A 27,103-nucleotide genomic window follows, 5' to 3' on the forward strand; every position below is an offset into this window, starting at 1 on the left:
CTCCCCCTGCCCCCCGCTTTTTTTTTTTTTTTTTCAACCCCTGGAGAGACAAATCAGTTAGTCCCCGCCATCCCTACCCTAACTGGGATCCAAAGTAGGACTATCCCCAAGCGGAACTCTAGTTCCGGGGGTTGACCTCGGTGCCCGGAGCGCATTAGGAAACGGACCGGAAGTGGCTCCAGCGGCTCTTTTCCGACCTGGGAGGGCAGCGGTACAAAGTCAGCGGGAGGATCCCGGAGGGCTCCGGTGGATTCGAGGCTGCAGCGTGGGGACGTCTTGAAAGCAGAGCGGCGGGGCGACAGGAAGAGCAGCGGGCCGAGCCCTCCCCGGCTACTCCATGCCTGGTTGGAGGCTGCTGGCTCAGGCCGGCGCCCGGGTGCTGGGCTGCGGCGCGAGCGGCCTGGGTGCTGCCCGGGGCTCGGGAAACAGGTGGGTGTTCGAGACTGGGTGTGGAGGTGTGGTCCCTGCGAAACACTGCGACCCGGAGCAGTGCCATGGCCCAGTGCGGAGGGGTCTGCCCTGGGTGGAGGAGAAAGGGGCTGTCTCCAGACCGCAGGCACACAGGAGTTAGGAGCGGTACTCCAAGGAAGCGCCGTTTAAAGGACTGAAGGGGTGGTTTTTTGTTTTTAATGTTTATGAGCCAGCGACTGGCAGAGAGCATTACCAACAGCAGTTATATTATCTACCAGTTAGTGGGCGTTTTCTCTGTACTGAATGCTTTGTTGAGTATGTTAGGCGTCTTAGTTCTCGTAGCCTTATGAGATAGAACTGCTGTCGTTATTCCTTCTACAGATACTATCATTATTCCGTAGTCATGATTACGTTTTGCAGATAAAACGGCAGCCTGGGGAAGTAAGATCAGTCAACTAATTAGTGCAAAATTTGGGACTCTAACGTGGATGCACCTGAGTACAAAAGGGGCATAGACGACAGAAGGCTTTACTCCTTTTCTGACCCTCTCTGCAAGAATTACACACCTCCTTCCCGACTGTCATCCCCTGAAGTCTTCCTTGGTATGTTCAAGTGGTCAGAGACCATGTCTTTTATGTATCTTCTGAGCTTTGGCAATGTCATTGCAGGGAAGAGGTGAGCTTATCAGAGAAAGGTCAGCATCCCACATTCTGCCACCTCCACTGGATGTAAACTATTAAGGGACATATACAAATGGGTCAGTGGCTTCTCCTTTGTAGGACAGCTCTGTTAGAAATTGGTTTATCCCAGAGGAGAAGATGAAGACCTTTTACCGTAGGGTAATCATTGACAGTAAATATGTGAATCCCGGGGCACCTGGGTGGCTTGGTCGGTTAAGCATCCGACTTCGGCTCAGGTCATGATCTCACGGTCGGTGAGTTCGAGCCCCGCGTCGGGCACTGTGATGACAGCTCAGAGCCTGGAGCCTGTTTCAGATTCTGTGTCTCCCTCTCTCCCTGCCCCTCCCCTGTTCACGCTATGTCTCTCTCTGTCTCAAAAATAAATAAACGTTAAAAAAAAAAAATGTGTGAATCCCATTTTTGTCCTAAGAAATGTGAGGGGGAAAAAAAAAAAAAAACTTGCACAGATTCCAGACCCTTTCCTAAGGGCCAGACTACACTTTCCAACGCATGTGACCTCCCTTCCCCATGTTAAATGGGGGAACCTTTTATATTGTGGTTTGTTTTCCAATTTTTGTTTTTACAGAGCAGACATCTGGCTTTTGGCTAGAAGTCTCCATGGCAGGAGTGGTACTTGGTGGGATGAGCATCTTTCTGAAGAAAATGTCTCATTTGTTAAGCAGTTGGTCTCTGAGGAAAATAAAGCCCAATTAGCAAGTAAACTGTGTCCTTTAAAAGATGAACCATGGCCTCTACATCCTTGGGAGCCAGGTAGTTATTTTATATTTGAGAAGTTCTCATTCCCTAATGTGACTGGCATACTCAAAATCATAGTGACTGCTGCGAAATGATAAATTTCTTTTATTTATTTTTCATGTCTCAAGTGTGTCTGTTTCAATGTAGTTTGGTTTGCAAATTTATTTCTAGAATGCTGGTCTACTATGAGTGAATGTCTGATGGTAATCAAGATTTCCTCAAGAAGCTATTTTGCAGGTGAAAGGAAGATCATTCTGCATATGTCTTCTTGTTTCCTTCAGATAAAAAAATAAAATAAGTCAGGGAAGAAAAGCTGGAGGAGTGTAATTTAAACTGCAGTGTGTCACAGTGATGTTTTCAGTTGGGGTTCTAGCACTCCAGGTTTGCAAAGCATAACTCCAGAATCAGCAACTTGTAGCTCGCAGAGTATTAAACCCATGTGTAGCCAGACCAAGAAGAATAAGGCCTGTCTTGTTGAGAGTGTGGTCTCTGGTTGGGGTTTATTGTGTCAGTTGAATTGTATAGTGATCAGAAGTTCTTAGTGGAGTAACTTTCCGAACTTATGCAAAAAATCTAAGGGGCATGGTGGAGGCTGACATATTTTAGCAACGTGACCTCTTGTGTCATCCCTGTTACCCCACCTAAGTTCTTAGAATTTGAGTGGTAGATGTTTCCCAATTAATGAGGTTAGATATAAATTGATACTAGGAAAGCAAAGTGTAATGATAGATTTATGCCCTCTCTTAATAGCATTGTTTTAAAAGCAGAATATTATGTTTACCTATTTTCTTCATTTTGTATAGTTCTCGTATATTTGTTCATTATACAGAGATTTATTAAGTACCAATATCTTACCCAGCCATGGTTGAAGTCTCTTACATCTCTAAGGAGCAGTTGTATATTACTCTGTGAATATATTAACATGTGTCTTAGCTGCCTATTGCTCATATTGAAACCACAGTGTAGGAAATACTGTTGTATCATGTTGACGAGTGTTGAAAAAGTTTGTAATAACACTGATTTGTGTTTAATTACCAGGTTCCTCTAGAGTAGGCCTTATCGCCCTAAAGCTGGGTATGATGCCTTTATGGACCAAAGATGGTCAAAAACATGTGGTCACATTACTTCAGGTAAGACAGAAACAGAAGATGTAACAGATCTGTACGTGTACCAAGATCTATTTGTGCAAATCTGAACGGGCAGTATTTGTATCCTAAAATACATAAGTGTATGGTGAAGAATGGGCTAATGTCAAGCATAAATACTATTAAAGAACTTTACTTCTGATTATTTCAGTAAATGTTTCACTTTTGCCTGAGTGGTGGTCTTCGTGATACTGGCTTTGGATTTAACTAGGGCAATGAACAAAAAACAGTGTAACCTAGCTTCTCACAAAGGTACCAGTTTAATTCATAATCGGAAAAATCTGTCCCAACTTATTTTCATTCTTTCCTCTCAAAATTAACATTTTGGTCTTGTATATATACAATGGAATATTACTTGGTGATCAAAATGAATGAAATCTTGCAATTTGTAACTGTGGGTGGAACTAGAGAATTATGTTAAGTGAAATAAGTCAGTCAGAGAAAGATAAATATATGATTTCACTCGTGGAATTTAAGAAAACAAGTTAATTTAGGGGAAGGGAAGGAAAAATAAGATAAAAAGAGACGGAGGCAAATCATAAGAAACTTGATTTTTTTTTTTTATTCTTTTATTTTTTATTTTTTTAAATGTACATCCAAATTAGTTAGCATATAGTGCAACAATGATTTCAGGAGTAGATTCCTTAGTGCCCCTTACCCATTTAGCCCATCCCCCCGCCCACAATCCCTCCCCTAACCCTCAGTTTGTTCTCCATATTTAAGGGTCTCCTCTGTTTTGACCTCCTTCCTGTTTTTATATTATTTTTGTATCCCTTCCCTTACATTCATCTGTTTTGTCTTTTAAACTCTTCATATGAGTGAAGTCATATGATCTTTGTCTTTCTCTGACTAATTTCACTTAGCATAATACCCTCCAGTTCCATCCACGTAGTTGCAACTGGCAAGATTTCACTCTTTTTTATTGCCAAGTAATCCTCCATTGTATACATATACTACATCTTCTTTATCCATTTATTCATCGATGGACATTTGGGCTCTTTCCATACTTTGGCTATTGTTGATTGTGCTGCTATAAATATGGGGGTGCATGTGTCGCTTCGAAACAGCACACCTGTATCCCGTGGATAAATGCCTAGTAGTGCAATTGCTGGGCCGTAGGGTAGTTCTGTTTTTAGTTTTTTGAGGAACCTCCATACTGTTTGCCAGAGTGGCTGCACCAGCTTGCATTCCCACCAAAATGCAAAAGAGATCCTCTTTCTCTGCATCCTTGCCAATATCTGTTGTTGTCTGGGTTGTTAATGTTAGCCATTCTGACAGGTGTAAGGTGGTATCTCATTGTGGTTTTGATTTGTATTTCCCTGATGATGAGTGATGTGGAGCATTTTCTCATGTGCCAGTTGGCCATCTGTATGTCTTCTGTGGAGAAGTGTCTATCCATGTTTTTGCCCATTTCTTCACTGGATTCTTTGTTCTTTATAGATTTTGGATACTAACCCTTTATCTGATATGTCATTTGCAAATATCTTCTCCCATTCTGTTGGTTGCCTTTTAGTTTTGCTGATTGTTTCCTTCACTGTGCAGAAGCTTTTTATTTTGATGAGCTCCCAGTAGTTCATTTTTGCTTTTGTTTCCCTTGCCTCCGGAGACGTGTTGAGTAAGAAGTTGCTGCAGCCAGGATCAAAGAGGTTTTTGCCTGCTTTCTCCTTGAGGATTGTGATGGCTTCCTGTCTTACATTTAGGTCTTTCATCCATTTTGAGTTTATTTTTGTGTATGGTGTAAGAAAGTGGTCCAGGTTCGTTTTTCTGCATGTTGCTGTCCACAGTTTTCCCAGCACCATTTGTTGAAGTGACTGTCTTTATTCCACTGGATATTCTTTCCTGCTTTGTCAAATTTTAGTTGCTCATACATTTGGGGGTCCATTTCTGGATCTCTGTTCTGTTCATCTGAGTGTCTTTTTTTGTGCCAGTACCATACTGTCTGGATGATTACAGCTTTGTAATGCATCTTGAAGTCTGGGATTGTGATGCCTCCCACTTTGGTTTTCTTTTTCAGGATTGCTTTGGCTTTTCAGGGTCTTTTCTGGTTCCATACAAATTTTAGGATTGTTTGTTCTATCTCTGTTAAGAATGCTGGTGTAATTTTGATAGGGATTGCATTAAATTTGTAGATTGCTTTGGATAGTATCAACATTTTAATAATATTTGTTCTTCCAATCCATGAGCATGGAATATTTTTTTCATTTTTTTGTGTCTTCTTCAATTTCTTTCATAAGCTTTCTACAGTTTTCAGTGTATGGATTTTTTAACTCTTTGGTTCGATTTATTCATAGGTATTTTATGGCTTTTAGTGCAACTGTAAATGGGATCGATTCCTTGATTTCTCTGTCTGTTGCTTCATTGGTGGTGTATAGGAATGCAACCGATTTCTCTGCGTTGATTTTATATCCTGCAACTTTGCTGAATTCATGAATCAGTTCTAGCAGGTTTTTGGTGGAATCTTTTGGGTTTTCCATATAGACTATCATGTCATCTGCAAAGAGTGAAAGTTTGACCTCCTCCTGGCCGATTTGGAATGCCTTTTATTTCTTTGTGTTGTCTGACTGCAGAGGCTAAGACTACCAATACTATGTTGAATAACAGTGGTGAGAGTGGACATCCCTGTCTTGTTCCTGACCTTGGGGGGAAAGCTCTCAGTTTCTCCCCATTGAGGATGATGTTAGCGTTGGGTGATTCATATATGGCTTTTATGATCTTGAGGTATGCTCTTCTATCCCTGCTTTCTTGAGGGTTTTTATCAAGAAAGGATGCTGTATTTTGTCAAATGCTTTCTCTGCATCTATTGAGAGGATCCTATGGTTCTCGTCCTTTCTTTTATTGATGTGATGAATCACATTAATTGTTTTGCGGATATTGAACCAGCCCTGCATCCCAGGTATAAATCCCACTTGGTCGTGGTGAATAATTTTTGTAATGTATTGTTGGATCTGGATGACTAATATCTTGTTGAGGATTTTTGCATCCATGTTCATCAGGGAGATTGGTCTATAGTTCTCCTTTTCAGTGGGGTCTCTGTCTGGTTTTGGAATCAAGGTAATGCTGGCATCACAGAAAGAGTTTCATAGAAAGGAGTTTACCTTTCATTTCTATTTTTTGGAACAGCTTCAAGAGAATAGATGTTAACTGTTCCTTAAATGTTTGGTAGAATTCCCCTGGAAAGCCATCTGGCCCTGGACTCTTGTTTTTTTGGCAGATTTTTGATTACTAATTCGATTTCCTTACTGGTTATGGGTCTGTTCAAATTTTCTATTTTTTCCTGTTGCAGTTTTTGTAGTGTATATGTTTCTAGGAATTTGTCCATTTCTTCCAGATTGCCCTTTTTATTGGCATATAATTGTTCATAATATTCTCTTATTATTGTTCTTATCTCTGCTGTGTTGGTTGTGATCGCTCCTCTTTCATTCTTGATTTTATTTATTTGGGTCCTTTCCTTTTTCTTCATGATCCAACTGGCTAGTAGTTTATCAATTTTGTTAATTCTTTCAAAGCACCAGCTTCTTGTTTCATTGATCTGTTCTACTGTTTTTTTGGCTTTGATAGCATTAATTTCTGCTCTAATCTTTATTATTTCCTGCCTTCTGCTGGTTTTGGGTTTTATTTGCTATTCTTTTTCCAGCTCCTTAAGGCATAAAGTTAGGTTGTGTATATGAGATCTTTCATCCTTCTTTAGGAAGGCCTGGATTGCTATATACTTTCCTCTTATGACTGCCTTTGCTGCGTCCCAGAGGTTTTGGGTTGTGGTGTTACCATTGTCATTGACTCCCATATACTTTTTGAATTCCTCTTTAACTTCTTGGTTAGCTCATTCATTCTTTAGTAGGATATTCTTCAGTCTCCAAGTATTTGTTACCTTTCCAAATTTGTTCTTGTGGTTGATTTTGAGTTGCATAGCGTTGTGGTCTGAAAATATGCACGGTATGATCTCAACCTCTTTGTACTTACTTAGGACTGATTTGTGTCCCAGTGTATGGTCTTTTCTGGAGAACGTTCCATGTGCACTGGAGAAGAATGTATATTCTGTTGCTTTAAGATGAAATGTTCTGAATAGATCTGTTAAGTCCATCTGGTCCAGTGTGTCATTCCAAGCCATTGTTTCCTTGTGGATTTTTTGATTAGATGATCTGTCCGTTGCTGTGAGTGGGGTGTTGAAGTCTCCTACTATTATGGTATTACTATCGATGAGCTTCTTTATGTTTGTGATTAATTGATTTATTTATTTGGGTGCTCGCACATTTGGCGCCTAAATGTTTACAATTGTTAGGTCTTCTTGGTGGATAGACCCCTTGATTATGATATAATGCCCTTCTGCATCTCTTGATACAGTCTTTATTTTAAAGTCTAGATTGTCTGATTTAAGTATGGCTACTCCAGATTTCTTTTATTGACCATTAGCATGATAGATGGTTCTCCATCCCCTTATTTTCAATCTGAAGGTGTCTTTATGTCTGAAGTGGGTCTCTTGTAAACAGCATCTAGATGGGTCTTGTTTTCTTATCCATTCTTTTACCCTATGTCCTTTGATTGGAGCATTGAGTCCATTGACATTTAGAGTGAGTACTGAAAGATAGAAATTTATTGCTGTAATGATGCTTGTAGAGTTGGAGTTTCTGGTGGTGTTCTCTGGTCCTTTCTAATCTTTGTTGCATAATTTTTTTTTTTCATCTTTTCTCCCCTCAGAGAGTCCCTCTTAAAATTTCTTGCAGGGCTGGTTTAGTGGTCACAAACTCCTTTAATTTTTGTTTGTCTAGGAAACTTTTAATCTCTCCTTCTCTTTTGAATGACAGCCTTTCTGGATAAAGAATTCTTCGCTGCATATTTTTCTGATTCTGCACACTGAATATATCCTGCCACTCCTTTCTGGTCTGCCAAGTTTTTGTGGATAGGTCTGCTGCAAACCTGATCTGTCTTGCCTTATAGGTTAGGGACTTTTTTTCCCTTGCTGCTTTCACGATTCTCTCCTTGTCCAAGTATTTTGTGAATTTGACTATGATATACCTTGTTGATGGTCAGTTTTTGCTGAATCTAATGGGGGTCCTTTGTGCATCCTGGATTTTGATGTCAATGTCTTTCCCCAGGTTAGGAAAGTTTTCCACTATGATTTGTTCACATAACCCTTCTACCCCTATTTCTCTGTCTTTCTCTTCTGGGACCCCTATGATTCTGATGTTGTTCCTTTTTAATGATCACTGATTTCTCTAATTCTTAAATCGTGCTCTTTTGCCTTAATCTCCCTCTTTTTTTCTGCTTCATTATTCTCTATAAGTTTGTCCTCTGTATCGCTGATTCTCTGTTCTGCCTCGTCCATCCTTCCTGCCGCTGCATCCATCCGTGATTGCAGTTCAGTTACAACATTTTTTATTTCATTCTATTTTTTACTTCTTTTATCTCTGCAGAAAGAGATTCTAATCTGTTTTCTACTCCAGCTGGTATTCTTATTATCGTGATTCTAAATTCTGGTTCAGACATCTTGCTTATATCTGTGTTGGTTAAATCCCTCTCTGTCGTTTCTTCGTGCTCTTTCTTTTGGGGTGAATTCCTTCGTGTTGTCATTTTGAAGGGAGAAAAGGAATTAATGAGGTACAAAAATTAAAATTATAAAAATATTAAAATTAAAAAATAAACACACACAAAATCTAATAAATGATGCTAGATCCTAGGTGTGTTTTGGTCTGGGTGTTGATAGTGGTGTGACATAGGAAAAAGGGGGGGGGGGGAGGAAATCATTTGAGAATTTGAAAAAATGAATACACTGATGTAGACTAAAATGAGATAATGGGAGTAAAATAGAATTTGAAAAAATTTACACAAAAGTAAAGAATATAGTAGGAAGAAAATTATAGAAAAATATTTCTAATAAAAATTAAAAATAAAAATGAATTTTTTTCTCTTTCTATATTCAAGAGAAAGAAAAAAAGGAAATCTTTTGAAAATTTGAAAAAGTGAATACAATGTGGTAGACTGAAATAAAATGATGGCAGTAAAATAGAATATGAATAATTTACCTAAAAGCAAAAAAATATAGTAAGAAAAAATTAAAAATGTTTTTAATAGAAATTGAAAGTAAAAATGAAGTTTTTCACTGTCTGCTTTGAAGAAAAAGAAATGAAAAAAGAAAACACGGAAATTGTTTGAAAATTTGAAAAGCTGAATACACTGAAGTAGACTGAAATAGAATGATAGAAGTAAGGTAGAATTTGAGAAAAATTACACAAAAGTAAAGAATATAGTAAAAAAATTAAAGGAAAATATTTTTAATAAAAATTGAAAATAAAAATGAATTTTTTGTCTTTCTGCTGCATTCTGTGGTTCAGGTTGTACAGATTGTTGTGTTAATCCTCCAGTCAGTTTTCTAGGTGTGTAGGATGGTTTAGTGTTGGTCAGGCTGTATTTCATGGACGCAGGGCTCACAAAGAACTTCAATGCTGTTCTGCCATCTTGCCTTCTCTCCATAAGAGACTTTTAAATACAGATAACAAACTGAGAGCTGTTGGAGAGATGTTGGGTTGGGGGATGGGCCAAATGGGTGATGGGCATTAAGGAAGGCATTTGTTGGGATGTGTAATGGGTGTTATATGTAAGTGATGAATCACTAAATTTGACTCCTGAAATCATTGCACTATGTGTTAACTAACTTGAATTTAAATATACAAATTTTTTAAAAAATTTGATCTCTTTGCTAACTTAGAATGTAACGCTCTTGTCTAGGGAAGCATTTTGTTCTCTGAGATGATACAAACTCTAATTGTTAAAAATGTGGGTGCTGGGACCAGAATACTTGACTTCACATCTTGATTCTTCCACTGCTTAGCTGTGTTCCTTGGAGCACTGTGCCTCCTCTGTAAAAGATAGAATTGTATTTGGTAAAGGAAATAACTATTACCCACCTCAGAAGGTTTTTGTGAGAGTTGCACAAGGTGTAAATGTCAAGCTTTTAAAATAGTGTTAAATGTCCAATTTACATTGGCCACTGTTGTCTTTACAATTATTATTAGAGAAAGATCACTGATGGAGTTAGGAGACCATCATTCCCCAAATTGGGTTGGACATCTGAGTTCATCTTTGGGGACTAATCCTAGACAGGTGATTGGACAGATGGTGGTGATTAAAATGAGTGCTCAAGGGGCGCCTGGGTGGCTCAGTCGGTTGAGCGTCCGACTTCGGCTCAGGTCATGATCTCACGGTCCGTGAGTTCGAGCCCCGCGTCGGGCTCTGTGCTGACGGCTCAGAGCCTGGAGCCTGCTTCCGATTCTGTGTCTCCCTCTCTCTCTGACCCTCCCCCATTCATGCTCTGTCTCTCTCTGTCTCAAAAATAAATAAACGTTTAAAAAAAAAAAAATTTAAAATGAGTGCTCAAGCACAGAAGTACGCTGAGTGCTCATAGGTCCCAGGGGGCCTTACAGGCCTTAGGACATTGTTATTGACCCTGAATGATCAAAGAGAGGATTATAGTTTCTAAAACTCTAGGGAACTTTGAGAGCTTTTAGGAATGCCTAGTTGGATTGTAAATTGGTACAACCACTTCGGAAAACAGTTTAGCATAATTATGTGGTAAAGTTGAGATTGGTGAACCTTGTAGTCTGGCCATTTCACTCCTGAGTGTTTAACAGAAAACTTGAGCAGGATACCTCTACAACAGTTATTATAGCAGTATTGCTCTTAATACTTCCCCAACTAGAAATAACCCACATGTCTAACAGAATGGATAAATAAGTCATGGTATTCACACAATGGAAAGCTGGATGGCAGTGAAAATGAACAGAAGAGAGCTACACACAACAATATGGATTAAACTTATAAATATAAACAAGTGAAAGAAGCAAAGCATGGAAAAGCACCTACAGTTTGATTCTATTTGTACAAAGTCTAAAGCAGGCAACACTAAACTACATTATTAAATACTTTCAAAGGTAGCAATTATAAAGAAAAGTAAGTAAATGATTACTGTAAGTGTCAAGAATAGTAGTTATTTCTGGGGCAGTGCTTCTCAAATTTTAGTGAGCCTCACAATCAACCTGGAAGGCTTATAAAATGAGATTCTGATTCAGTAGGTCTGGGCTGAGGCCTAAGGGTCAGCATTTTCACCAAGTTCCCAGGTGATGTCGATGCTGCTTCTTTGGAGACCACACATTGAGAACCACTGCTTCAGGGGTAAAAAAAAAAAAAAAAAAAAAAAAAAAAAAAAAAGGCAGGGAGGTTATTGGGAAGAGCCACGCAGAGGTTTTGTGTATTCTACTTCTTGACATGGGTGGTGGTTAATGCCTATTTTCTTCACAACTACGCGTTCTGTTGTATATTTTTGTTTTAGGCACTTTTCTCTATGTGTTGTCTGTATGCTCTGCCTGTACTTGACTTTTTTTTTTAAGGGTATTTCTATAATTTAAGATTGTGGTTGGTGTTAGAGGAATGGTGAGATAATTAACTTTAGGGAATTCCTCATTGTCCTAAGGCTTTGGTGTGGCTGGTATGATATGTTAAAATGTATCTTGGCACATAACTTAGTTTTTTTATATTTGTTTTCTTAGGTACAAGACTGTCATGTTCTAAAATATACTCCAAAGGAAAACCATGATGGAAAAATGGCAGCCCTAACTGTAGGAGGAAAAACTGTGTCACGTTTCTATGTAAGGATGTATTTTCATTGTTTAGAATAGTACATTTCATTAGCTTCAGATCTGAATTCTTTAAGTTTTAAGGCTATTCCGTAGTCACAGACTTGTGTTTGTCCATGTGGTAAATTGTGGATTTGGGGTGGAGGTAGTTTGTTGAAGCCCTTGAGCCCAGGATTCTCTATTGTTCCAGTTCCTCTCTTTAGTATTTGGAACAAGTAACTTTACCCTCCATGCTGAAGTATTTACCCATCTGTACAATGGGGATAAAAATACTACCTACCTAAGAGATTTGTTACCAAGATTAATGAGATTTTTCATATGTATCTTCTACAAAGACACATGGAAGAGGGCATGTGTGCTTGGGAAGAGAGGTGTGGTGTAGGAGATCTTAGTATGTGAGCATGGGGAAAGGTAGTTAAGGTGCAAAGGTACACCTTTCTGGGTAGAGTGCTGAAGGGTTTAGACTTCATCCTGTAGACTCCCAAGCACTTTCTAAATTCTTTAAAAAAAAAATTTTTTTTTTTTTTAATGTTTATTTTTGAGACAGAGCATGAGTGAGGCAGGGGCAGAGAGACAGGGAGACACAGAATCCGAAGCAGGCTCCAGGCTCTGAACTGTCACCACAGAGCCCCATGCGGGGCTTGAACTCGTCAACTGCGAGATCATGACCTGAGCCGAAGTTGGATGCTCAACCAACTGAGCCACCCAGGCACCCCAAGAGCTTTCTGAATTCTTTAACTGTGGCAGTAATGTGGTCAGGTCGTTATCCTGGTTAACTAGATAAGAAGAATCTGGGTGCGAGGAGGACATTTAGGAAGTTGTTTTAAGCTCTGGGAAGAGTGGATAAAAGGCTTTGAGCCAAGGCAGTTGCATTGGGCTTGGAAGAGACAGGGATTTAAAGAAGACTGGGTGAGTATATGGTGAGGGGACGCAGGCAGAGAGTGGTTCCTAAGCGAGCACCTGGTTCATTGCTAATGCTGTAACCTGAAATAGCAACAAGGAAAGAGGAAGTTTTGGAGGAAAGAAGTGTGTGCGGCATTTATAGAAAATTCAGGTGGGGTTGTCCCGTAAATAGTGGGATATACTGATCAGTGAATTCAGTTATATGGTTAAAACCATATAGAATCATCAGAGTCCTATAGTTTGGTAGGACTAGAGTCCATTTAGGCCTGTCTCATAAGTGTTAGAGAAGTTAGTTACTTTTGCATATTATACTAGTATTGCCTATTTATATATATTTTTAGTTCTGCTAAAAATTCTGCTATTCACTCTTGACAATTTATTGGCTAATAATTTTAGGATTTAAAATAATTTCACAGTAATGAAAAGCACAGTGAGGTATTTATGGAAACTTTTTTTACATGTCAGATTTTTTTCAAATGTTTGAATATTTTAAATGTATATATGCTAGTCTTCATGTGAATAATTGTTTGATACATGTTTTCTCATTGATTGTACTTCTGTGTTTTTGTTATGTCTAGCACCATCATCTTTATTTTCATTACCAATTTTGTAAATTCATGACTTTATTCCCTTGATACTTGTAAATCAAACATAAAATTGGGATAATCCACTCTGCTCCAACAGATCTGTGAACATTACTTCCCAGAACTGTGAGCCAGTGGAAAAACAAGTAGATGTGGGGTCAGAAGAGCTGAGTTCTAATTCTCACTTCTACCATTAGCTCCCTTCACTCTACTTTCTTGAACATCTGTCTTCTTATACATAAAAACAGGGAATTGGACTTGATGGCTGCTAATCCTCTTTTGGTTCTAAAAGTCTCACATTAACTCTCAAATATTTTAGTTCTCAAGGAAAAACAAAAGTTCCCCCCAAAAATGTATTTGGCAACTCATTTTATTCTATTTTACTTAATGAAGAAGGTGTCGTATAGATAAGATTTTATTAGCATAATACTAATAATTAAAATATTTCAGAAATGGTAGTACTGCATTTTCATACTTGAGACTGTGGTCTACACATTTTAAGCTTTATTCTCTTTCGTGAGTATACCGCACAGCAAGGTGATTTGGATGCTCTATTGTGTTGTGGAGGATTTCCACCCACTTACCTTGCACAGATTTTTTTAATTTACTCTCTGGTATAGGAAGTGCTACAGAGACCTTTCATGCTCTTCAAGATATAAATTTTCTAGGTCCAGAGAACATGTATTAAATACTAAGAAAAATCTTTGTCTTTGACCTTTTTTTAGAGTGAGGTGTGCAAATGAAGTTTTAGAATTCTTTATAAGTAAAGAATTTTGGTTCAGAAAGGAAAAAGATTTTCAAACCTAAAAGTAAGCAGACTTCCTTTTGCGTATTGTATCCCTCAGAGAAACCGCAAGTACGTTGGTTATAGAAGGTTTTAAAAACAAATACACCGATGAATATAAAATCTCAACTAGTTAAGCATTCTAAAATGATTGAATCAGTTTTATTTATAATAGGGCTAGAACTGTTTTGGGTTGTTGTTTGTTTTGTTTTTTTTTTTAACTCTGTAAAGACTTTTTTAGGCCTCCCAGAAATTAGACTGTTTTGCTTTTGCTGTTTTTGTAGCTTATTGTAAATAAAAACATAGTGTTTTTGAATAAGGAAGTTAAGTGGCCTTAAAAGTTGATCGAATCAATTCATCTTAGGAGCAGAGAAGCATTTTCATTGTGAGAAGGATAATTGCAAAGAACTTTGAAGAGGGAGACAAAAAAATGCAGCTTCATAGATGGGATTATCCGAGTGTGACATTGCTGTCAGTCTTTTAAATTGCCTTTTGAAATCATTTATTTGGAAGTCAAAAAAAAAAAAAAAAAAAAAGCCTTGTGTTACACCACTGCTGCTTTCAGCTCAACTTGAGCATTTGGTGTTTTTCACAAACAATACCTAATTAGTTTTATGATATTTTGATTTTTAAAAGAAAAAAAAGTATTCAATTTTACTGAAATTAAAAGATAATCAAGAAGCATGTTATGTATTATCTTTTATGTCTTAGTCTGTAGTTACTTAGGTCAAGATGTTTATCTTTATTTTGTGTTGCTGAAAAGTAAAAGATTTTTCTTAGAAGCTCCCTCGCATACTTAGAAGCTATTAATAAAATGCTTTTTAAATCATCAGGTAGAATATGTGAATGTCAAATAAATTTGAAATCTATTCTAAAATGTAATAAATCTAAATCTGAACATCAGTAAAATAATTGCAAGGAGCCACATTTTTATTCTTTTTTTTTTTTAACATTTACTTTTGAGACAGAGAGAGACAGAGCATGAACGGGGGGAGGGTCAGAGAAAGAGGGAGACACAGAATATGAAGCAGGCTCCAGGTTCTGAGCTGTCAGCACAGAGCCCGACCCGGGGCTCGAACTCACGGACCGCGAGATCACGACCTGAGCCGAAGTCAGATGCTTAACCGACTGAGCCACCCAGGCGCCCCAAGGAGCCACATTTTTAAATGAGAACTTATGTGTTTGCTTTTGTTGCGAATGAAGTGTGTATGGTGATGAAAAGTAGGGGACTTGATAAGTGTGTTGTTGAATATGAGTGTTGGATTTGAGCATGTGGGAGGTGAAACTATAGAGAATGACTGGGATGAAGTTATGTCATCATTCTTTTGGAGGAAAGGAGGAAAGGATAGCTTCTTGAGGGAACACTGAAGTACAGAACAATCTTTTGTAGGCATCCAAAGCAGGGCTTGTCAGCATCTGTTGCATGGTTCCACTAGAGGGCTCCAGGGTTTGTGGGCTGACCCAAAAATTTACATTCTATACTTATGGGCCAGTGCCACCCAATTTCATGTCTATCAAAGGCAGCCTTCTCAGTGTTACAGGGTGGCCCTAACAGTCCACATTTTAAACTGAAATCAAGGAACTGCAGTTTGCTGCATATTCACATATTCTACAATTAAGTCTGGCTGTGCAGATACTCCATTGGATTGGGTGTGCAGTGATGCTTGATTATCCGTACATCATCAGCATCCTCTTGAGTTGGCTAGGGTTTTTCAGTTGCTGCTGTGCTTGCTTTTTTAATTACAAAATTACTCTTGGTTTGGTTTCATAATATAGTTTCCTGAAGATTTCCTCATCCTCAGAATAAGCTGTAATGTTTATTTTAGGCCTGCAATTTTTTAAATAACTAGACTCGAAGATAGCATTGTAAACACAGTAATATCGTGTGCCAAGAACTGATGCAGCAGCAAGCGTGGAAAGGTGGGGTGACTTGGAGAGACAAACCAGGACTTCACGTCTAGACGGATGTCTGTCCTCCATCTCTTATGTCTTCACCATTCATTTAGCTCACTTCTGCAGTGTCTGACTTGCCACTGTGCTTAGCTCTAAAGTTACAGATACAGGTGAATAAAACGGCTCGCCACCCATGTGCTCCAGCAGACAGGCAAACATTCACTGGTAAATGTAAGGTAACATGAATAATAATTGAGATGTATGCAAGGTCTAGAGATAACAGACAAGGAAGTAGTCTGCTCTGGCAAGGCGGCCCAGGCAGGAATCTAGACAGGAAATATCACTGGAGCTGGGACTAGACATATATTTAACAGATTTTTAACATGCTTTGGAGGTACAGAGGTGGAGAAGAATTACAGGCCAAGGGACTGGCGTAAGCAGACATAGGTAAGCATACATAGAGTACTATGGCTTGTTGGGCTGCAGGTGTTTCTTTTGTGATGAGAGAGGAAGTTGAAGGGGAGAGAGCATCAGGAAGATAGATACACCTGTGTTGGTTATAGGCACATGAAAGAGGTACTCTTCACACCAGAAAATGTAAAGTGGTACAACTCTTTTGGTAAGTCTTCCAGCAATCTATATCGAGAGTCTTAAGAATTAAAAAAAAGACCCAGGACATCATTTTAAGGAAATGAGGTATCCATGAAGTTTTCCATTCAAAGGTATTTTTTATTCAAGGATATTTACAGTAGCAGAAAAAAGGGCAAGGGTGAAGGGAAAAACAGGCAGCAGGACCTACCAGGAGCTGGGGATGTAGCAGCACCTAAAGTTTCTGTTCTCAAAGCTTACATTTTGGTGGGCTTGGGGGTGAAACAGGGAGGCTGTAGCATAGAAGATAAACAATAAAAAATGGCTATAGAAGTGCTTCAAAGATTAATAAAGTAGGTTGAGAGGATTGCGAGTGACAGAACGTGGTGCTATTTTAGACAGAATAATCAGGAAAGGTAAGTTAATATTTGCATAGAGGCCTGAATAAATTGAGGGAGCAAGGCCTGGAAAAAATCTGGCAGGAAAGCATTTCAGGCAGGGGGGACAGTATGTGCAAAGTACCTGAGGCCATTGTTTAATGTGTTCTTGGACTGGTTAGGAGGAATGCATTGTACCTGAAGCAAGGTGGCCAGGAGGAGAGTAGTAGATGAGGACAGAATGTACAGAACCTTGTAAACCATGTTAAGGATTTAGGATTGATTCTGCATGAGATGGAAACCATTGTGGAGACATGAGTTAGCTTGAGTTTTAAAAGGGTCATGCCAGCCTGTGACTGGAGAACAAAGCATGGAGCCAGGAGTGTGGAAGTTTGGAGACCGACTAGGAGGCTATGGAAATAATCTGGGAAAAAGATGGTGGATTGGGGTGCGGGTGAGGAGTAGTTGATGTGGGCTGTATTTTTTTTCTCTTTTGTTTGAGAGAGAGAGCGTGAGCAGGGGAGGGGCAGAGGGAGAGAGAGAATCCCAAGCAGTCTCCACACTGTGACAGTGAGGAGCCTGTCATAGGGATTAATCCCAGGACCTGTGAGATCATGACCTGAGCTGAAGTCAAGAGTCAGACCCTTAACCGACTCAGCCACCCAGGCACACGTGGGCTGTATTTTTAGAGTCTACAGGAACTGCTCATCAGTGGGACATGGGACGTGAGAAAGAAGAGTCAAAGGTAATCACAAGATTTTGGGTCCAAACAACAGAAGTATGGAGTTGCCCTTTGTTGAGATTTGGAAGATCAGAGGAAAGCAGGCTTCTGGGGGGATGTCGAGTTCAATTTTAGACATGTCAGATTTGAGTTGCTGTATGACATCAAAGTGAGATAGTGAGTTGGCATTTGGATGAATGAATTTGTAGTTCAGAATAGAATTTGCAATTGAAGTTAGAAATGTGGGGTTTTTAGCGTGTGAAAGAACAGAGAGTGACAGCCTCAAGGAGAAAGTGGTCACCTGTGCCAAGCATTGCTGATAGAGCCAGTAAGATGAGTATTGACTGGTGTGTTTGACCACATGGAGATGGTTGGTGACCTTGACAAGCACTTTGCATTGAGTATTAGGGGCTGCAAGCATCTAATTAAAGTGGGTTTGAGAGAATGGGAAGATAGAACGTAGATTCAGCAAAAGTCTTTCAAGGAGCATTGTAAGGGGGAATGGAAAGATTAGCTAAAGGAAGCTGTGTGGTCAAGAGAAAGTTTTGGGTTTTTTGTTTTTTGTGTTTTAAAGGTTTTTTTTTTTTAATTAATTTATTTTGAGAGAGTACGCATGCACACACAAGGAGGGGCAGAGAGAGGGGGAGAGAGAGAATCCCAGGCAGGCTTCATGCTGTCAGCACAGCACCTGACGTAGGGCTCGATCCCATGGACTGTGAGATCATGACCAGAGCCAAAATCAAGAGTCAGACGCTTAACCCACCGAGCCACCCAGGTGCCTTAGGATTAGGTTTCTTGATACTTACAGTCTCCAGTCAGAATTCACATATGATCACAACTCTTTCTTTTCCTACAGAAGAAAAGTCTTTCACCATTTAGTGTATATGAGCTCCACCATGCACATGGTGGATCCTTGGTGTAATGGATTATAGATAAAAATCCCACCTCCCCAAATAAGAGGAATGTGGTGCTCTTTGTTCATTAGGGGAACAGTGTGCTCTTAATGATTTGTTGATAACTTGGTTTAGATCTCTGTGTATTGAACTCCACCTTTAGTATTAATGAGTTACTTATGTGTACTGCTTTTCCTCTAGAAATCTCCATCTCTATTGGAATTTTACCAAGAACTTGGATTGCCGCCAAAACAGAAAGTTAAAATCTTTCGTGTAACAGATAATGCTGTGATTAAACCAGGTAATCTGAGGTTGGGGAGAGGAGGGAGGCAAAAATACCCAGATACGTGGTTTAATGTTAGCCCTTTTGATAAAGTTGAATCCACGATACAAAGCCCCAAACATTTATTTTTAAATACAAAATGGCATCTAATTTAATCACTGGGGACAAACAAGCCATTTTCTTTTTTGACTAGAAAGAACTGTAGAGAACTCTTTGTTTTCCATTAAAGAGGGAGGAGCGCTTTTGTTTTTAACTTGTACAGAGAGTTTTACATTTGGAAGAGTCACTCCAAATAAATACACTAACTTTTATTTATTTTTATTTTTTATTTTTTTAAATACACTAACTTTTAAAATGTGAAGTTCACTCGGTGTAGGGTGGCATTTTAGTAAGTGAGGAATACCTAGACCCCCGTTGAGATAGAAGAATTTGAGAAAATATGAAACAGTAGAGTGACTGACCATAGCACCTCGATCCTTACTTAAAAATTCCAAAGTATTTTACTTTACCAAATGTCAAAAATTACAGTTTGGCAATGTGTTTATGTCGGTTTATGTAGTTAACAACATTTTGACATCTTTGAACTTCAGAAAAGCTCCCTCATGTCTTGAACTTGAGTTCTAACAATTAGTCAGAGGGTGTCTTGAGATTTAATACTTTAATATCTGAACTGAATTTCATGATGTAAAATACAATTTCAATAGGCCTTATTAATTGGAATGACAGAGGATCAGCCTTGATATAAGCTAGAATTAAAAGTGTTTTTTGAAGTGCAAGTTTTATAGTTTAAAGCTAAAGTGAATGGAATTAAGGGAACAAATGTAAAAATTAAGTCCATATTAACTTCTGTTGTAGCTCAAACCATTTGAAATTGTTTTTGTGGTGAAAAGTGGTCATGTATCAACAGTTCAAGTCATTCAACCTCCTAGAAATTCAGTCAGTTTTAATCTCCCCTATTTTTTCTTAGTTCAATGTTTTTCTCTGCCCATACAAATCTAGGTTAAGTCCTTCATTAAAGGATACTACCCCTCTGAAATCCCATAGAATCTTACTCCCTGTTTTAAACGAGCCAAAAATAGCATTCAATTATATTCCCTATTACATTGATTATGGCTTTTTTTGTTTTGTTTTTAAGAAAAATGTCTCTTATTTGATGATGTTAATGTTGATTCTTCACCTATATAATAAATTCTTGAGGTCAGGAACCGTGTCTTATACTTCTGTATTTCTAACTGTACATATGGTAAATGTGCAGTATTTGCCGATTGTCAAATTAAATAGTTCTCATAGTGTTAAGTTTAAATTGATGCAAACAAAATGTTGTGCAGGACTTTCACTTACAAAATTCCTTTAAATAACACATTTTTCTGATGTATTTTAAGTAAGACTCCGTTTACATACAACTAGACTTGGAAATGTTAGTATATAAAACTAGGGGTATCAATAATAGCAATTTTTCAGTATTCTAAATGATCCAGGCATGCTAGAATAACTATATTTTATGGATACAGTGACCATTCTTCCAAAAATAGATATGTATGGGCTATATATGGATATCACACATCCAGTGTACAATGAACCTGGGTTCAAACACTTAAGTTCCTACTTTCAGATAACTTATCTCTAATGGTTAAAAAAGATTTGATCCAGCCAGAACTTTTTTTTGAGTCATTCTTTTATTTTTATTTTCGTTATATGAAATAGGAAAAATATCTTAAGTCACTATATTGTTATTTACCAAAGCAACAAAAAATCATCAAACCCATGTATTTACCAGTAAGAATACAGTGTCTGTCATGTGAATTACCCATTTCAACCAGTACCATGTTGGCCTCTGTGAAGGCACAAGCCCATCCGCCAGCCGTGATCTGTTGGCCCAACATTCTGGGGCACATTGTTCTTCAGCCCATGGACAGTCGATTAAAACATGTTTGATGAACAATTTTAATTATTGATGTTTCTAATAATTATAATTGCAGAAGAGAATCTTCTACTTTTTTGGAAACCTGATAGGCTTTCTAGATGTGGTTTATGTTCAGTGACATTGTTCTGGGCCGACATTTCATATATTGCTTGTTTTCTTTTCATAAAGGCACTCCTCTTTATGCTGCTCACTTTCGCCCTGGACAGTATGTGGATGTCACAGCCAAAACGTAGGTCCGCTTAACAGGTTCTTTTCCTTTTGTTCTTCTCATATTAAAAAATAACAGAGCAAGTGAAAGTACAGTCTTTCAAGTCAATGAGTAAAGATTAAGTAACCATTATTCTTATTCGTAATTCTATAATGTTACTGATTGTACTGGATTTTAAATTGCACTGAATTAGTTGTATGTGAAGAGTTCACATCAACTTACAGGTTTTAAACTGAGACGCATGCTTCTGGAAATGAGACTGAAAGAAAGGTCACATTACTCAGGTTCTTTGTGGGTTGGGCCCGCTTCTATTTTTAAGACCAAAGGCTACCTGCTGTTTGATGGTGAAATATAAATGAACAGTGCTATGCAGTTCTTTTGAGATTGTGTCATCTAGTAATTGGTGGTTCTTCCAACTCTAGGAGATGGTTAAATTAGAAACATTACAAACATTTTATATGGTTTGTGATGGTTGTTTTGCTTAAGGTTCCCCTAGGGTAACTATAAAACATTTTGTTAACTGTGTTAAAATAAAAGCCTATCAAAAGCTGGAAGAAGTAGTATTACACCTTAGGCCTCTAGCAGTGTGGGGTTATCTCTCAGTGCTGGACAAGTGAGACTTCTTCCATAAAAACAGAATATTTTTTTATCCTTAAACAAGGGCTTAATTTGGCAGAAATCAACCCTTATTTGTCGCACTAACAGAAAAATGCTGACTTTGATCCATTTTCAGACTGGGCAGTGGTATTTCTGGTACTGTACTTTTTTCATATCTTACTGTCAGATGACTTAAGATAAGTTCGGTACTGGCAGGATGATCTCCAGGAAACATTTAGCTCTTACAGAAGCAGCAATTCAAAATTTGGTTAAGGTTAGTTCACTATGGAATGAAGTAACTGAGCCCCCGTCTATGTTTGTGTAGAAATTGTTCAGTATATGTTAGTAGAATCCACCTGACCTAGGCTAAACTAAACTCCAAATATCAGCTCTTGGCTCTTCTTGTTTCTTGTTCTGTCACCACAGATGATAATTTTACTTCTTTTGTGTGCCTTTTTTGTCATTTGAAAAATGGGTCTGGGAACCGTTTGAAAATTAACGGTGGTCCACAGGTGCTCTGGAACAGTCTGACAATCACAGTGACTGAGCCAAAGAGCTTTTAAGCAAGGAAACCAGATGAGTGCCAGCATCAGTTTCCTTAATGCAGTCAGATGCACTTTATTTCCACTCAGGTAAGAGCCATAGCAAACAGCTCTTACCTTTGATTAGCTATTTAGAAATGGAGTCCAGATAGATGGACAATACAGTGGGTCCTCTTTTTAGAGAGATTATGGACTTCTCCCCCTTTTTTTCCTGCATCCTGATTGTTGCAGACTCATTCCTACTTACTGAGGCCTCTAAAATTACTTGGCAACTTTCTTTATTCTGTTTTTCCTTGTCAAGAACTCAGAATATTGGAGCTGTAAAACTTTCGTTACCTGGGGAGATGTGTGTGTCGTGAATCAGATGATTTTCCTTTTTAATTTCTGAGTTGATTATTACATATAATAAAGTACCTCAGTAATTTTGTTAATATACACACAGCTGATAGTGCATGAATTCCGTTACCTAGTTTACCGAATATATGAGCTATTCTGAGAAGTCCTACAAAGTCAGAGGCCTTTGTTAGCAGGTGCCTTGTGCTGGGATTTGTGACTAGCTTGGACTAAAGCCAGCTTTTCAGATGGCTGTGTTCAGCAAATGCTTTCATTTCATATGCTGCTGTCAGGTTTCATTGGCTTCTTAAAAGTTAGTTTTAAAACTTCATCCTTTTTATTACGAGTATAAAATGAAAAGAAAACAGTTTTAATATCATGTACCTAGAAAACTAAATCCTTGTGCCAGTCTCAAGACTAGATGGCTGATAAGAGCTGGGGGAACAACTAGCCCTGGGATTTAAAGTAGTTGCCGTTCAACTCTGGAGAAAGGAGGACCTTCATTTGAGAAGATCTCACTGTTGTGTGTGCTGCAGTCCAGGATTCTGTTTGACTTTTCACCAGGTAACTGGCAAGAGTTACCCCACACAAGTGTGCACTTTAGTCTCGTGGGCGTGTCTTTACGTCCTATTACTTCAGATGTGATGAAATAAGACTTCTGCTTTTTGCTGAATATTTCCAGTGACTCTTGTAGCTAGCATGTTATTATGGCCTCAAGATGCTTCTGAGTGTTTGTAAATTAGTGGGACTCTGTCCTTCTCACGAGGAGCCGTTTTGAATTCCTTCCGGGGCAGCATTGGATCCTCAGCTGCATGCAGTCCTGGTGGCTGCTGCCTCTCCCTTTTGCCCTTGACAGATAATGGAGGACACACACACGCATCTGCTCGCTTTTCTTTTTCCTTTTTAAATCCTGTCTCCTTTTCCTGATGCTTCTCAGTTTACGGAGTTGAAGTTCTTTACAGCCAATGAGAATGTTCTTCTCCTTGTTGACTATAAATGGAACCATCATCTTTTGGGAATAGATTACGAGTACTCTCAGTCCCTTACTATGTCTTGCTTGTGGCCAGAGATTTGCTTCTTTGTCCTCCATTTCCAGCCCCTGTTTTAAATGTTTTGATATGTCTGGACCCCCTTTTCTTAATTATTAATCCTGTTAGAAAAAAATCGTACAGTGACACAGGTCACACGATGAAGGATATGGATTTACAGGCAGGGGCAGTGGTTGTCACACTTGAGTAGGTTTCAGAATCTGCAGGAGGGCTTGTTAAACACAGATTGCAGGACACCCCACCCTCCAGGCCCCCCCCCCCCCCCGCCACAGTTCTTTTTTGGTAGGTCTGGGGTAGTACCTGAGAATTTGCATTTCTAACAAGCGCCTACTGAAGTAGATGCTACTAGTCCAGGGACCACACTTTAAGAAACACTGGACTAGAGAACAGTCAAGGGCTCACCAGTGGAACCACATTCCCTTCCTACTCCTTCACCCAACTTGGAATCCTAATCCTTTCCTTTTCCTAAGTTTGTATTCAAATTATAACACATAACATCTGTTTTACAGCAAGCAAATTTAATCGATCCAGTTTTGAGTAACAGTGTCAATAAAAGTAGGCCTATTTATAACTCACATTTTAGTTAACATAAAACTGAAAATTGGTCTCTTTAGTAATTAATGGTCTTCATCATCTTCTTTCCATTAGAAAAGAAAAATCTGAAATTAATCTCATTGAAAATCTTCATTTTTCTCACATTGTAATATTTATATTTAATTGTTAAATCTGTACTTATATTTTGAGTATTTCAATTTTTTTTACTTTATACCTTCAATTTTAATTGCTTGACTAAACATAGTTTAGGAATAACTAAGAAAATTTGGGGCGCCTAGGTGGCTTGGGCATCCAATTCTTGATATCAGCTCAGGCATTTATCTCAGGGTTGTGAGTTCAGGCCCCTCATTGGGCTCCCTGCGGGGCATGAAGCCTACTTTACAAAAAAACTAAAATTAAATTAAATTTGAAAAGAGGGTTCACTTGGTTGAGCACCTGATTTATGCTCAGGTCATGATCCCAGGGTAATGGGATTGAGCCCCACATTGGGCTCTCTGCTGAGCATGGAGTCTGCTTAAGATTCTCTCTCTCTCTCTTTTCTCTCCCTTTCTCTCTCTCTCCCTCCCTCCCTCCCTCCCTCCCTCCCTCCCTCCCTCCCTCTTCCTCCACCCCCTGCTCCCTCCCACCCCTCTACCCTCCTCACACTGTTGATTGATAGATAGATAGATAGATAGATAGATAAGAAAATTTAAAACAAAATACTACCTAAAATAAGAGAATACAATGTTAATAGAAACTACTTCAAGGATGAAATCGTCTGCATTTTTTTTAAGTGACCAGTGACCAACAGTACTAACTTCTTCTTGAAGACTTTCTTAAATTTTTAAATGTTTCTCAGTTAATAATTGCATTGGAAAATCTGCTTGCATTGAAAGATACATTGTATTTATCTGTGCCAAATTTGGGTATGATTTTCTGTATAAATAAGTATTTACTAGCGTCACTTTGGAATATGAGGTAAATACATACTTTCCAGAGTTCATTTTAATTTTTACTTTTATACCAGAAATCATTTTTCATCCAGAGGGCTTGAGAATCTAAATTTAATTTAAATTAATAGGAAAGGTTTTTACATCTAATATATAAAACCATTCTAGCAGGGGCGCCTGGGTGGCTCAGTCAGTTAAGTGTGTGACTTTGGCTCAGATCCTGATTTCACAGTTCGTGAGTTCAAGCCCAGCGTCGGGCTCTGTGCTGACAGCTCAGAGCCTGAAGCCTGCTTCGGATTCTGTGTCTCCCTCTCTCTCTGCCCCTCCCCCACTCACACTCTGCCTGTCTGGCTCTCTCTCTCTCACAAATAAATAAACATTAAAAAAAATTTTTTAAAACCATTCTAGCAGAATAATTTTTCAGTTTCATTATCCTGTTTACAGCTATGCTGTTAAAAGCCCCGTCTTTGAAATATGACAGTTTTATGTAATTCATTCTAAATAAAAATTTAAGACTAGCATGTACAGTGATGTGTTCCTCACGCCCTGCCCTAGCATCTTTTAAAGTTTATATCCCTGTTCTATAATGGCAGTTACATTCCAGTGTAACTTCTAATAGATGTTCTCCCTTTCTTTCACTCTCAGCTTTGAGAAGGAAATGGCTATGAATAAACAGTAGGTGAGATGAGAGTGACTGTTGATTCTGTCCTCAACATAGGATGCTTAGCCCACTGTTTTCTGGTGAATCCTAATGGTGCTTGTCATATTTTATAGGGTTTTTTTTTTTAAAGGAAAGAAATTAGACAAGAATGAAAGAATAAACAAAAATAAAACTGTAAAAATGCACTCTACATTGTAGGGAAAAGCGGTTAGGTCTTGTCTGAAAGGACTGGAAGGACACCTATGGTGCTGATACCTCTATGACGTGGGTGTGGTGCCCTTTCCTGCCAAGTGTTTTATTAAGCTTTATTATTATTTTTAATGTTTATTTTTGAGTGAGAGAGAGTCAGAGCATGAGCAGGGGAGGGGCAGAGAGAGGGGAGACACAGAATCCAAAGCAGGCTCCAGGCTCCAGGCTCCGAGCTGTCAGCACAGAGCCCGACACGGGGCTTGAAACCACAAACCGTGAGATCATGACCTGAGCCGAAGTCGGCCGCTTAACCGACTGAGCCACCCAGGTGCCCCGCCAGGTGGATTCTTAAAAGAGCAAAGACTCTCTGGCCTCTATGCCCAGTCCTGCATACTGTCAGAAGGGTGCCTGTATCCTGGCAGAAACCTTCCCCACTAGTCCGTTATTCTTCTTTCTAGCGGATGCTTGCTCTGAACTCTAGGAGGAGAAAACAAGGCATGTGCTGCCTTCAGGATACAATTGCTGTTTAGCCCTGTACATTTTCAATTTTAATTCATTTTTAGTAAGTTACTTTACTATTATTCAAAGCAGTACATTTTTAAGCATAGTAATGAAACAGTTTCAAAATGAGTGATTAACCTATAGAAGAAAATAACCTCTATAAAAACTAATCCTTCTTAAATCGGAGTGAATGTGTGTTTCAAGATAAAGGAGAGTTTGGTGGGTAGTGTTTTGGGGTTATATTTTGTTGTTTTGTTGCTTTAAAAATTTGTATAGTAGTCATCTATTATCGCCTCACTTTTAACTATATGAAATAGCATTTTTTACTCAAAATCAGCAAAAGTAAGGCCTAATGAGAGGCAGAATAGGGAATGGCCAAAAGCACGGGCTTTGCTTCCCTTTAGCCGTGTGACCTGGGCAGCTTTCTCAACCTCTCTGTTGCCTCATCTTCAACATGAGAATAATTCTAGCACTGCCTCATAGCCGTGTTGTAAAGATTGAATGAGAATGCACAGAAAGCTATTAGCTCAAGGCCTGCCACTTATTAAATGCTCAAGAGTATTGGCTGCCATCACTATTGTTGATATTACTGCTTTTTTATTTGTTTTCAGATTTTAGGGGAAAGTTTTTTTCAGTAGGAAATATCTTTTAAAATGAATAAAAAACATTAAGTCATTAGGAATTCTGGTGTGGTGGTATTTTCTGATACATCTAGTTATTGCCATCTTAAGATTGACTTGCATAGCAAAGTTGGAGCTTTACAAAGCACTCTATGTCGTTTTAAGATTACATACTACCTGCTACATCTAGAATTTACAGAGTAATGAGGATGCCTTTAAAGCTTTGTGACACTCCAGCGTACTGGATATTTTTGTGTTTTTACTCTAATCTGGTTCCCAAGAGGCAGTATGACCTCGGTTGAAAGCATGGCCAGATGCTTCCATTTACCAGGGATTTGTCCTTGGGCAGG

The 27,103-nt window shown here is 38.7% G+C and overlaps 1 protein-coding gene across 1 annotated transcript in view; it reads left to right on the top strand.

Moving 5' to 3' along the window:
- The first annotated feature begins 201 nt into the window (after nucleotides 1–201).
- Nucleotides 202–27,103, top strand: part of MRPL3 (mitochondrial ribosomal protein L3) — a 51,596-nt gene continuing 24,694 nt past the window's right edge. Inside the window, exons 1-6 of the mRNA XM_019436396.2 lie at nucleotides 202–429; nucleotides 1,678–1,862; nucleotides 2,886–2,977; nucleotides 11,533–11,631; nucleotides 18,564–18,663; nucleotides 20,738–20,798. Coding sequence (XP_019291941.1) covers nucleotides 338–429; nucleotides 1,678–1,862; nucleotides 2,886–2,977; nucleotides 11,533–11,631; nucleotides 18,564–18,663; nucleotides 20,738–20,798 — 629 coding nt within the window. The 5' untranslated portion in view covers nucleotides 202–337. The remainder of the gene's footprint in view (nucleotides 430–1,677; nucleotides 1,863–2,885; nucleotides 2,978–11,532; nucleotides 11,632–18,563; nucleotides 18,664–20,737; nucleotides 20,799–27,103) is intronic.

Source organism: Panthera pardus, unplaced genomic scaffold (assembly GCF_024362965.1).
Source record: "Panthera pardus isolate Hobbes unplaced genomic scaffold, ASM2436296v1 HiC_scaffold_16, whole genome shotgun sequence".
In the NCBI taxonomy this organism is placed as follows: domain Eukaryota; kingdom Metazoa; phylum Chordata; class Mammalia; order Carnivora; family Felidae; genus Panthera; species Panthera pardus.